General features: G+C 37.8%; 1 protein-coding gene across 6 annotated transcripts in view; it reads left to right on the top strand.

Moving 5' to 3' along the window:
• Window positions 1-1,040, top strand: part of ZDHHC21 (zinc finger DHHC-type palmitoyltransferase 21) — a 53,345-nt gene extending 52,305 nt beyond the window's left edge. For all 6 annotated transcript variants that reach the window (XM_069776491.1, XM_069776489.1, XM_069776495.1 and 3 more), the window contains one exon: window positions 6-1,040. In XM_069776491.1, coding sequence (XP_069632592.1) covers window positions 6-138 — 133 coding nt within the window. In that variant the 3' untranslated portion in view covers window positions 139-1,040. The remainder of the gene's footprint in view (window positions 1-5) is intronic.
• Window positions 1,041-13,677: the final 12,637 nt, after the last annotated feature.

Here is a 13,677-nt window from a genome sequence, read left to right as displayed (position 1 = left end):
TGTAGATCGAGGCCCCGAAAGCCATGGCAGCAGACCTTCTCAGAAGTTTTTGGCACTCACTGGAAGATCCTGTGGTTTATTCCTTTCAGGCAGAGGCAACCACTGCGAGTTCCCTACCACTTTGCCAATCACGTCTAAACAGATGGATGGTGGGCACAGATGGGTCCTCCATGCTGGAAGTGCGTTACAGGTTTTGTGATAATAGGACTATGACAGTCTTCAAGTCAATTAAAATACACCCACCAATTGTAGGCATCACAATGTGCCCCAGGCTTTATTATAGTAGTAGTCTTGATTCTGTTCTGAGATTAATACAAGTTGTATGTTTAATTTTAGGCATATTTACTTTCAAATTAGCTTTCCAAAGGGATTTCTTTCATCTTTTGTTAATACCAAAACCAAGTGACTGGAATGCAGTCTTACTCTATTTGTTTGATACTGGCTGTTTTAATTTTTTTTTTTTTGGTAGGAAACACTGAATTTTGCGTTGAATGTTAGCTTTCCCACTAAGTGTCTTATTCTGCCTTGAATTTTTTTTGTGTGTTTTTATCACTTGGTCTGTCTAGATAATATTCATGTCTTTTTTCTGCTACATCTGTTTAAAATTCCCTGATGCTGCCATTTATTTATGATAACGCAATAGTAATCCTGCAGCACTGTACTATAAAAGGTAACATTTAAAACTGAGGCAGACTTCTTCCTAAGCCTTTCTCAGAGAGGTTTTTATAAATACACATAAATGTATGTGTTTATATAGAGAAATCTTAGATCTTACAGTTACCTTTCTGCATAGATATGATCCAAGTGAAAAATATTCATGCCTTTATGTCAACAAAAGTGATTAAATACTCCAGGGTAAAATATGCAGATAGAAAGCATGTTTTCCCTATATCCCAAGGTTTCTTTGCAATAATTCAACAAAGAAGTTGTATGGTGCAAATACTAGAATGATTACTTTTTAAAAAAGCAGATTGAATTAGTTAGCATAATGTACCATAATGAAAAGTATATTGTCAATAAAGTTTTAAACTTTATATTTACTTTTGTTTAGTAGCTGGAATTGATCTAAGTGTTTGTATATATGTGGAATATATGTGAAAATATTTTAAAATATTTATACATAAATACAGATATTTGCTACTAACATATTTGCTACTAACATGTATTCTGAAGTCTATTAACTGATTTAATAGGGTTCTATGTTGATGTACAGTAGCTTGTTGTGGGTCCTTTAAGTATGGAAGTAGTTAACCAAAGAAAGCATCCTTAAGATTACATCTGGTAAAATGACAATGATGTCCAAAGTACTGGCTCAGCTTTGCTGTATCTGGAAAAATTATTAGTAATTTATTGTAGCCCTCTGTATCTATACAAACATCAGCATGACATGATTTTTGAAAGTGCAGTGAATTTTTATGAGAAATTCATAGCTTCAATGTTTTCAGTTATGCTGCTTACTGTGTTTGTTGCCTAGTCTAACAGGACTAGGATCCACCTTAAAAGACAGCCATGCAATAGGGTAATAAAAGGAACAAAAGGAGGATGTAATATACGTAGGCTGTGTTTAAGGAGAGTAGTAGTGCATTTGTGAACAGTTCATTCAAAAAGAATGGCCAGAGTTGTCCTAAGTGGTATTTGCAATTAGTTTTTAGATCAGCTCTTTTAAAATTATAACACAGTCTCTGCCAATGCTGGGTGTCCCTTTATTGAATTAACAGATTTTGGTGATACCTTGAAAGTTCCAAAAGGTGCATCTCAAAAATTGCTTGAATTTTAAACTTTTGTAAGCTTCTAACGTTTGAACCAACTTTACTTTCCCTCTCCTTTTAAAAATAGATGCAATATTTTCTTCATTTGAATGTTCAACTGTTTTTTTCATGGCGTCTTTAGATGCGAGTTTAGACTTTAAGATGGTATTGGCAGGGATATTTAAACAAAAGTGAGCTTGAGGAAAGTGGATGGAAAGGCTGGAAAGGCTGGAGCAGTGCTTGACGTTAAAAAAGAATGTGCGTACACATTATAAAGTAATGGCAGTATTCTGTCTTTTTTTTAAGGAATTCCACTACTATAGTCTCTGTGAAACACATAGGGGACTAATAGCAGTTTTGTTTTACGTGCCAATGTTTAAATCAGTTTTATGAGCAAAACATAGTAGTTTTTAAAAAGTTTTTTTCATGCTAATTGGTTATCCCAGTTGGCAGATCATACAGTTCTGAAGCTTACTAAGAAAGAGGATCCAGAATTTAACTCTTCTGGGTACATTCACTGTGGGGGCATATAATTATTCTTTCTGTTTTCTAGTATCATTGTTTCAGTTAATTTAGCCATGCATGGAGAACCAGATCCGTAACACAGAACCTGCTCAACAGTGGGAGCCTCAGTTATAAACAGCGTATTTAGTGTTTGTACGTGATATCTGGTGAAGTAACGGGACCATTAAATTCTGCCTGCTTTGTGGGGCTAAAAATCCACAAGCACCCCGAACGTGGTATCGTCTGCTGTATTCCAGCGTTCTCAAACAAAAGAAGGTACCGAACCTAAGAAGCCAATGCCGGTATGGCACGGATCGGGGTTAAACATGCTCTGAATGTACTGGCGACCGCGGGCGCGAACATCCATGAGTTGTCGCTCATGGGGCTGGCGGGTCCCCTATGCGGAGGGACGCTGCAGCCGCGGCGCCACGCGGCCTCCCAGCCTCCCTCGCTCTCCCCGCCCCCTCTGTCGGCCATCTTGCGCAGCGACAGCGGGCTGTTTGGCCTAGAGCAGGGGCGGCGCCCGCCTGCCCGCATCGTTGTGATGCCGTGGGTGTGGGCAGCAAGGGTGGCGTGGGTTGGGCCTGCGGCCCGGCCAGCGGAGGGGCTTGCTGCTCGGGACTGGAGAGCGCCTTGGGTGAGCAGGGCCTGCCTCGGGCCTGCCGCAGGCGGGAGTCCAGCTTGCCAAGCTTATCTAGAAAACCTTGAGAGCCACTCGACTTCCCTTTCAAGCCATCAATTGTAAACAAAAAATTTTAAAAAATGTAAATTCTAAGGCACTTACTTAAATGACCGAAAGCACAACCTCCTGGTATGCATTTAAGTAAATGACGTACGTGAAAGTCTTGCCTGATTCTCAAACGAAAGTGGTAATTGCACAGATTCACAATTTGTCGAATGTTTTTGTATTGCTGGATTTTTTTGATAAACGTATTTTTTTTCAGTCTCCCATTCATCCTTAACATTAGGAATCAAGATGCGGTAGTGTTGTCCAAAAAGCAGATTCATCACCCGGTGTGGATCGAGCCAATAATCACACACTCGGGAGAGACATTATTTATTTCGTTATCTGCGCAAAGATGGGTGCTAGGCGGCAATTCCACAAAGCTAGCACACCCTGCAGTTAAACAAGCAAGCAATTCATACAATTTCAGGTTCACTCACTTAGTTTCCAAAGTCCTTTCCCCAAATCATTATTGGTAGTCGATTATCTGCCACCATTTCTATTGAGCTAAGGTTTTCTCTGCTTTGAATTAAACGTACAGTCTTCTTTTATTCTACAGCGCATGCTCAAGGCGGGGAGTGTAAGTCTTTTAGGTCTTGAATTGAGTTGGTGGTCGTGATCTCCCCCTGCCGTCTTGACCTTTCCCCCAGTTACCACAGATGTGCACTGACTTCATGCCCATTACTAATTACTCAACTTTCGGTGCCTTCTAGGGCAGGATGTTCCCTCCTTATTGGTCTTTTAATTCTTCTTCGAGGTTCCTCAAGGCCCAATTATTTCAAGATGTGCTTGGTTAAAGAATGCTAGTTGTTTTCTTTTCTGATTACAAATTATTAAGTGTCCTTAGACTGTCAGCTTAATATACATACAAAGAACATCTTGCATAGAATGAAACAGATCATTTCACATTTTTAGGTTAATCTTCAACAATATGATCAAGACAGCTACTTTATTTTTTATCCCATTTCTGAGTGTGTGGAGGAGAGAAGGGAGAATTTGGAGAGGCTTCATTTTTAGGAGGCACTGAGCTTTTTTTCTTTGAATGACAGGCCTTTAAAAGTGTAAAAGTAATCAAAATATTTGTAAAAATTTTAGCCAAGGACCCTATCACATTACTAGTTTATTAGACTAATGTTTCTGAAACTGATCCTCGGAAAGTTATTCCAGCAGGAAAAGATCGGGTAGACTTTTATGATCTAATTTGAAATCCTTTAAACCTTGAAATCCCTGAAATCCTTTGAACCTTTACTTTGAAATCCCACTATTTTCCCTCCAGCTCTCCTTCACAATTTTTTATTTTAGTAGAAACTGCATTCTTAAGACTAATTAGTACTGTCATTTTTATTCATTTAAAAAATCTTGTAGATGGTATTAATGAATTTCATCTTAATATAACATCAGAACTATACATACTTTATTGAGCACAGTGGATATTAGCTATGAACTTAACAATATTTGATTTCCTGAGAGGTACAAAAAGAAGTCAAAGCACTAATGAAAAAGAACCTGAAAACATTTGAAAATAACTGGTTTATTTGCAGTATGGGGTAGCTCCTGATAAGACCAAGCACTGCCACCTTGCTATCTTCTCATAATATCAGAGATTTGAGATTTCATTTGAAAAATCTTGACATCTAAAATAAAAGATTCTACATTAAGTAATGTTTGCCAACCTATCCTCTGATCTGTTGGTTTGAAGGACAGGTTCCATTGAACAGCTGGTAGAGTAGTTGAGATACGCAATGATTTTCAGTCTTCTGCAGGATTCATGAGTAACAAACTGTCTAAGAATGGAGTGGTAGGATAGATTTTGAACGTGGCAGCTTCCTCCTTGTTTTGAATCTAAAGTGGGCTAACGTGAAGGGAAGATTCATAAAAGTACAGTGAAAATGGAGATGGGGCCAAAAGAATTGTTTTGATCCATTACCAAAGTTTACAAAATGAAGTGAGATTGCAAAGCGTGGGAGTTACGTAGTTAAATACACATGCCGTCATTATATGATGTCTTTCAATGTTGTATAGTTTTATTCAGTAAATTATACTTTTCAGAAATTATGAATTCATGCTTTGTTTTGTGCTATAACAAGTCATTGTATGCCAATGTAAGAAATGTAGGTGGCAAAGACAGGCTTTCTGCAGTACTGCGAAAAAGAATCTTTTTCAAGTCAACTTTTGAGTTTAGATGAAACTTATGTTAATAAGATGAGTTTTCTGGTAACCTGAACTTGTTAGTTAACATAAACCACTTTTTTTGTAATGCATTATTTACTGTATTTGGCCAGCCTTCCTGCCAGCAGTACATCACTTATAGCAGAGTGTCTGTCACATATTTGAGGATGCTGTCACTTAGATGTATTATTTAACTTGGCTATCCCCACCTTTCATCTTCACCATGCACTCAGTTTTGCTGCAGCTCACAAATAAGAAGCCAATGTAGCTTTGTTGGTACAACCATATCACACAGACAAATACTACTGGCTGGCTCTTGTCAATATCCCAACTTGAAATATCATTGCATTCCTTAGAAGTGTTTTCTTTTTATGGTGGAGTCTTGATCTTTCTGGACAAAAATCGTGGCTTATTTTACATATACTCCCATTGATAATACTGTATTAGCACTTCTAAACTATTCCTAAAATAAAAACGAAGTGTACACTTCTCATTCAATCCTGTACTTCTACAGTTGTGTTATGTGTGGAAGCTATATAATAAATTGATTTTTTTTCTCATTGCATATAAGAAATAGACTTCTTATTCATAGTCTTGTAACTGATTGAAAGTTAACTGTCAGAAGATGAAGGTCCTGTTCTGGTTTTTGCACTTCAAGAAAATACTAGCTTTTGTTTAGCTGCAAAATCTCATATCTGATGTTAAAGTCTGTGGACAAAGGTTTGAATCTAATGAAGTGATCTGACTGAGCATTATAGCTGTCCAGCAGCGCTGATAAAAATAATCTTAGGCAGGTTTCTGTATACACAGCACAAGTCCAATGTGTACGCTTCTCAGGGCCTGTCTCTTCTCACTCAGACCAGTTCCCTCTGAAAGGATTTTTCTTTTCTGTCCTCCGTGTAAGTTGCTGCTAGTCGTACCTGATAGCCACTTTGTAGCTCTCTGTTAGATCTTCACTAGGTTGAATGAGTAGTGGACACATGGTGTGCTTTTTCAAGTCCTGGTAGGCCTCAACTTACCTTCCAACTGCATCAGGTTAGTGGTCAGGTAGGAGGTAGAGGCTCATTTTATCACCCTTTGAGATTATCCCGTGATCACCCTTATGTTTTGTGGTGTACTACCTAGTGTGAATCCTTGAAGGATGTTTGAAACAAGAGGTCCCAGATGCCTAGAAGCTTACTTTGCACTTTTTTTAAAGCAGGTGACTTGCTTATGTTTGGGTAACTTAGTTTTTCTGCTGGGTAGTTGATTCTTGGCATTAATGACATGATGGATTTTTGTGTTTGAAAAAGGGAGCTAGATTTAAAAATAACCTCAGTTGATGACTCAGAGGTTGAAGCCGCAGGTAGTGTCGCCAATAAAATCGGGGTGATAATGACTTCTCATTCAGCTTTGGATCTTTTATCCAAAGTATTTGCTGTTTGACACTCAGTATTTCAGTAATATGTCTGTGTAGTAGAAAGGGTCAATACAGGGTGTAAATGAGAATGTTTTCAAGAAGCATTTCCTTGACATAGGAAGAAATTCTGCTTGTGAGCAATTACCATTGTGATTTATTTAAGAGATCAGACTTTTCTTGGCTGTACTTGAGTCTCATTTACCCAAACAAAATTACTTCCGTTGTCATGAATTCTCCGCCATAGTGAAGTTACTACCTTGAATGAGTTCTGTTCATTCCTCTGCTTACTTTCAGCTTTGATGGCTCTTTTCCTGTCTTCTCACTGAGCACACAGCAGCATAGCATAGTCCTACCTGCAGTCAAGTTCATATCGTCTTGGCCAGAATAGACACTGCGGTAGATTAGCCTGGAAAGGTGTAGAGATACAGAGTATTGTTTTGATTAAAAAAAAAAACAACAAAACTTTTCAATATGCAAATTCTCTGGTTCCATTTGGGTTTGACTTGAGAGCAAGCAGTCAATTGCTTAAGAGATTTGAAATCTGTTTCTGTACACTGAAATACGCAGAAAGAAGTTGTCACATCTCTTCATGGGTTTTGAACAAGTGCTGCCTTTTTTTGCTGTACTAAAGCACAACTGGAGCTTTTTGTAACCTTAAGCATTATTTTTTATATAATTCAAGTTGGTTTTACCTTGTTGCTTGAGTCAGTATCTCCTGACCTAAGCCAGTACATGCAATGTTCTGGTGCTGCCACAGGTATGTTTAGCAGCTGGAGGTCCACGGCTCTTGTGTCAAAAAATAAGTTTTTAAATTGGTCCAGTTTTGAGACTTGAATTCTCACATACTTGGAATTTTACGAATAAATCTAATATCCTATGAATCAGTCTTTATTAACAGACATAACTGTTTTAATATGTATGTTCTGAGCTGTTCTTCAGATATTCCTGATAATTTATTTTACTCATTACTTTCTAAACACATGGTTAATAAAAGACCGAGTGGGGTGTCATGACAAATCACATTGTCATTCACATTCAGGATAATTCAGGATTCACATTCACATTATTATGTTCAGGATAAAACAACTTAATGATATGACATGGCAATTGAGATAGAGATGCAGTCTTTTGCTTTACGGTCATTAGGAAATGATACATGTAAAATACAGTGCTAGAAATATTTGTCTATGGTATGGTGTGCTGTTTCTATCAAAATATAATTACCATTGTTACTACTACACAGTGTGTCAGGCACTCAGTTTTCTTGTTGACTGTTTTATATATGTGGTTTTTAAGGTTAATAGTTTTAATAGTTAAAAGTACAGAAAATACACTGGGAGTTGTCTCCTGCATTAGCAAAGATAAATTTAATTATTTCTCTTACACTAATAAGTTGAATCTAATTCTAAATTAGTCAAAATATCAGGACTTCAAAACTGTCTCAGTGATCCTAGGGATTGCTTTTGGGAAGAATCAGTACTTCTAAATAAAGTGTCTGTACTTACGCAACATACTGCGTGACTGAATACTTCAGAAAGTATTGTTCTTCAAAAGATTTTTGTACTACTTTCCCAGTGGCCGAGCATTTGAAATTCGATTCACTGAAGTACTTTTATCTGTGAGCTGTGTTAGGCCTAGGGCTTCAGTTCTGCTGAAATTGCTTAATAGCATCTTGTGTCTTGCCAAACTATGGTGGAGTGATTAAAGTCAGTTGTTGCAGAAACGGTCATCTAAGTATTTCCTGTATAACTGTAAGAATAATTCAGATTTACAGTAGAACACATGCTTTTTGAGTTAGAAAATACAAACTTAAATTGTAATTTATGTCCGTTTCTGAGTGAACAAGTATTTCCATGCACAGTCCCAAGATTGATACACTATAGATGACAATGTAGTTATAGATAGGAAATGATCACTCTATCTCCTTAACAGCTTCAGTCTACGTGCCAGGCAGCAAAATAATACTGGTTTTTGTAAATTAGCATTCTGAATTTTGTAGTTCACACATGGGCATGTGATTGAGTTTTACTAATTTGTTCTCTGTTTGATCTTGACTGTTTTCAAACGATGCTGAATAATGTTTATACTGGACTTCTTGAAAATTACGAAGTCCAACACTGGTTATGCCTGAATGAGTAATGTATAAGGTGAATGGCTGAATAATATCAAAACAGGGAAACTTAATCTGGTATTCTTTTAATCAAATCTAAAAGTGCAAGAGTATGTCCAGCTGAGAAACAACGTATTGTCTTTTATTTCTCTTTCTTTATTTTATTCATGTAATATTTCTGGTTTTTCTTTTCAGATTGATTTAAGTTATAGATTATTTTTTCATTCTTACTGAGATTTCTTATGTACCATATCTTTTAGAAATCTTATTTTTAAATAAAAATAATCAAAGTTTCTTTTCCTCCTCAGGTTTTCATTTACATTGGTTTAAAGTTGTGTAATTACTTTGCTAATATTTTCCAAATCTGTTTTTAGATTTTCCTAGTTCTTTTATAAATTACTCTCATGACTCAATATTTTTTATTGTGACAAGCCTAAGCTATAATCTTAAATGATTGTTTTGGAAAACTGAACTGTGAAAAATCACTGAATAGTTAGTGAGGTACTTATTATCTGAGCTTTGTTGTTTGTTTTTAAGAGAACAACTGAGTGTTGGTGGAAGCAGTGAAAAGTTTCTCTGTTAGGAGTATCTATTGGTATAACAACACTAGTTACAATATTAGTTAAATTTCTTGCCTAAATAATTAAATTATGTGTATGCAGCTATACTGATGCATTAACCCTCCTTCCCTCCCTCCGCGCCCCCCCCCCTTTTTTTTTTGCTTTCTGCTCTTGTTATGTAAGGTAAAAACAATCAAATCTCTAAACTGTGCTGGTCAGGGGGTACGAGCACAGGAGACCCAGGCATCTTCTGGCATATTTATGCCAAGACAGAGTTCACAGTTCTCTGTAACCTATACCAGAGTGGGAGTCTCTGATAAGTTATATAAATCATCATTTTTCAATTGCAAAAATAGAGTGGTTTTTTAATCTTTGGCTTGTATGTTTTTGTACAATGTATTGAGACATTCATAATCATTCTTGGAACACTTTTTGAAAGAGTTAAATGGATCTGAATCAGCAACTTTTCTGGTTTGAGTACATGTGAATTTATGTCAGATTTCGATGCAGAGAGGTTTCACACATTTTGGTCTCTTTCAAATGAGATACTGGATTTAGACATGTAAAAAGAAGTGCAGAAGTATTAGTGACCACAGAAAAATGTAGTAGAGGAATAAAACAGAAGCTGCTGGGTATGGGTGTGAGCAGTAGTCTCAGCTGTAGAAGTAAAGGGAAGATTTTAGACACCTGGGAAGATCCACTGCAAGAATAGTGATCCAACGAAGAAAGCCAGTGGTTATGCCTGCAAGGAAATGATTAAAATAGCTGAATTTTGGCACTTCATGAATAAGGGAGCACAAACTACATGATGACAGCTTGTGGCACAGGACTTGCATCTTCTGTTTCAACCCAAGAACCGGATTCTGGTAATAACAGTAATAAAAATCACTTCCATACTGATCCTCCCACAACAGTGTAAAACCAACCTGTAAAATTCTGTGTTCTGTGTGTATTCCAGAAAAAGCTGTTCTTGCCTGCTGCCAACAATTTCAGTTTCTCTTGTCTGAAATTTCAATGGGCCTCTTTCCCCCACATAATAATTTCAAATCTGGTTGATCTCTACTTTGAAATTCATTTAGTTTAGTATTTACGAATTAGATACAACTGACTTGTGTGAGTGTGTGCCTTCTTTTTGATGTGTGGAAACAGATCTATTCCCACTTGCCAAATAAAATAATTTTAATGTGTACACTGCAGTATTTTTAATGCCTAAAGCTCCTGGAAGTATTTATTGACGTGTTTTGTCCTTTATAAACTGAATGAAACAAAGTATTCAACAGTACTTTGAGTCTATAAATTCATTTTAAGAGGCTGTCAGGTAGGGCAGATGAACAAATGCGTGCAAACACTGCTGTAGGCTGACCAATTACCCATATGAGCTGCAGTTATATTAGCGTGCAAGGGCAATTGGAGGGAAAATTGTACCCTGTGGACATCCAGCTGAGTAAACAGGCTTGGGAAAGGATGGAGGATGTGTTAGTCTGAATAAAATACAGCTAAGCTAATTTGAAGAAAAACAGGCCAGAATTTGTATTGGTCACAGCACATTCTTTGTACGTCCTCTAGTTTCACAATATTTTTCTCATTAGACTTCCCCTCTCAAAAACAGTCCCTTTGCTGAAGGATCAGACACATGCAGCAATAGGCTTTATATGCAGAAAGCCAAAAAGCTGTATTTCAGTCACACAGAGCTGAACATAAAATGAACTGCACAGGTGCTGCTGAGGAATAACGACTCTTTCAAGCCTAAGTAATAATTTATCCCCAAACATAACATGATCCTGCTGTTTAGGATATGCTTCACAAACCTTACTTTTTTATTCCATGAAGCTAGGACTTTGCTGTAGCTGCAGCCAAAATCCCTGCTTCCGCAGTCTTTTGACTGCCATTTGGGCAATAGGCTTCTCTTTTTTTCCAGGTGGTGTAAGTGCAGACAATGCAGTAACTCGAGGCCTACAAAGGTGAAATTTGGCAGTTTGTTAAAATAGCTAGTGGATGCTAACCCACTGGGTTAGGCCGCAAGTCTGGGACTCGGATGATCTGCCTTCAGTTCTCTGCATGACCTCTGGTTGTCTTGGCGAAGACGGCTGGGTGCCCGACGTGGGAGCTGGGTGGAGCTGCAATGCCGAAGGTGAAAGCTGCGATCCCCTGCTCGAGCGAGCGCTGCTGTGCCTTCTGCCGCATCCTGTGACACAGCAGCCGAGGCTGTAAGCCCATCTTGGATTCCCAGAGCTCCCAGGACGTCCAGGGCAATGTGCCCCCGCTGCCCCAGGCTGCCTCTGCCTGAGGAGCTGCGTCCTTCCTTCCCTCCTGCAGGACACTGGGGATCCTTCCCTGAAGCCTTCGAAGGATGCAGCCTAAACACAGCTGGGCTGCGTGGGCAGGATTCGCCAACGACAGCAGCGGCTATCACTAGATTATGGCTACAGCCACTGATTGTGCACATCTTTGAGCAGAGAATTGCAGTTAGAGCAGTGCCCCGGGGTATTCAGTGCTCCTGCCAGCTCTGAGTAGTTCCAGCACATCTTGGGTGCTCGCAATTGCCGTTCACGAAGTCCCGACTCCCCCCGGTGTCTTCACTGGAGGTCAAAACTCTAGAATTCACTGCTGTAACGTCCTTTTCTAGGGACCAGGTAGCAGGTTTTTATCACGTCCTGTCTCCATTTCTTTTTGCCTACATGGGTGATGCAGAGTAGGACTACAAGTGCTTTCTGCCTCAGAGTTGTGCTAAGGATAACGTTGTTAAAGGTGATAAAAGGTTCTGTGCTGTCGTTTTTTTTATTTCCACAAAATATTCTGACAAACGAGATGCAAAGTTTTTTGAATGGTGCTGAAAATCACAAGTGTTGAAGATAACTTTGTCTGTCGTATAAGGTTGCAAACTTGATACTTGCTATCGTTCGTAATATTGTGATAAATACAAAAGAAATTTAAGGTCTGCAATGGCGTCATTACAGTGGGAGGAGAAATATGTAGCTGTGTAATAAAGACTTTCCAGCTTTAGAGTGAATGAAATGACATGATGAAAAAAGAAAAAGAGATGTATTGTCACATATGTTTATGTTTGATGAGGCTTTGTCATGTAATAATGCTTCTGCAGTGAGGCCAGAGAGGGAGAAGCAGAGAATTCAAGAAGTTGATCTGTTTAACTGACTTTCTTTTTCTAACCTTATTTCCAGTTAAAGACAGGTCACCAAGTGTCTGCTAATGATAAAATAATTTTACTTTCTATCCTCGTACTGCTAAAAGGAAGTTAGAAAGATCAGAACATAAACTTCCTCCTTTCTCCCACTTCATTAAATAAGTAATGAAGAGGAAGTGGGTTTGAGTGTATTTAACAAGACAATGAGTTGTACACTTCTCAGAAAATTTTACACTGTAGCTCTCTGGCAGCAGCATCTGATTTAAATGAACAAGGGAGAACCAATCAAAAAAAAAGTACTCCTCGGTGACATGGACTTTAAGTAAAAATACAAATATTGTGCTCTTTGCCTTGAGTTAAATATTAAATGCAAGTAATATCTGCAAGTCCCATTGCATATACGTTAACTTTCTACATACTGTGGATAAGTAGATTCAACTTACTATACTGATGTTGATCACGTCTCTAAATCAGACTGTTTTGCTACAAAATTCAGGACTGAGGAGTCTGACTGGGAAGTCTTAACACTCATTTTGGCTGCGCTCCCTAAAGATCAGGATTTCTCCAGGCTCTGAGTTGGTACTCAGTAATCTGAAGGAAGTGTAAAAATCTTAGAGAATAATTTTCCACAATATCTGTGAAAATAAGTAGCCAGGTGTACAGTTTTAGAAGTATCATAACTGAAGGACAATAGCAACCCAAGTGTACCTTTACTTACCTCTGGTAAGGTACAAGGGAAGCCACATGTGACAGATTTCATCAACTAAGCAAGTCCCAGAAGTATTTCTGTCTTGTGGCTCTTTGCTTTTTAAAAAATATTTTTTATCTAATCTGGGGCTTCTGTACAGAAGCATAAAATTGCAAAATTATGTTCTGGGAAGATGGAATACCATTTTTTTAAGTCACTTTGGAAATGCTGCTAATAAACAAAAATAACCCTACTCCAAAGACAAAGATCTCCTGTATTTCTGGAATGGCTTTATCTTCTGAGGCACACTTCTTGAGGTGTGACTGTAGAAAGCGAAATGTTGATGAAGACAGGTACTTTTTTTTTTTTTTAATTTCCTGAAAGTTTATTTTAATGTGCAAATAATAACTGTCAAACTTCCAGCTTCCTACACTTCTGTCATTCTTCATTATTCATGTCTTGTTTTCTTTTTAGAATTGACAAATGCCTGAATAACTCTACCGATATCTTTAATTAATCTTTTTATATTTTGCTGTGTTTAAAACAAAACTTTTGAAGCCTAGAAAAAGTTGTAATTGCAGAAGATATTTTGAGTAAGTTTTCCTAATTTATGCACTTCATATAATGTCATTA

This window comes from Haliaeetus albicilla, chromosome Z (assembly GCF_947461875.1).
Source record: "Haliaeetus albicilla chromosome Z, bHalAlb1.1, whole genome shotgun sequence".
Classification (NCBI taxonomy): domain Eukaryota; kingdom Metazoa; phylum Chordata; class Aves; order Accipitriformes; family Accipitridae; genus Haliaeetus; species Haliaeetus albicilla.
Note: the sequence above shows the minus strand (reverse complement) of the source record. Positions and strands in the feature narration are given on the sequence as shown.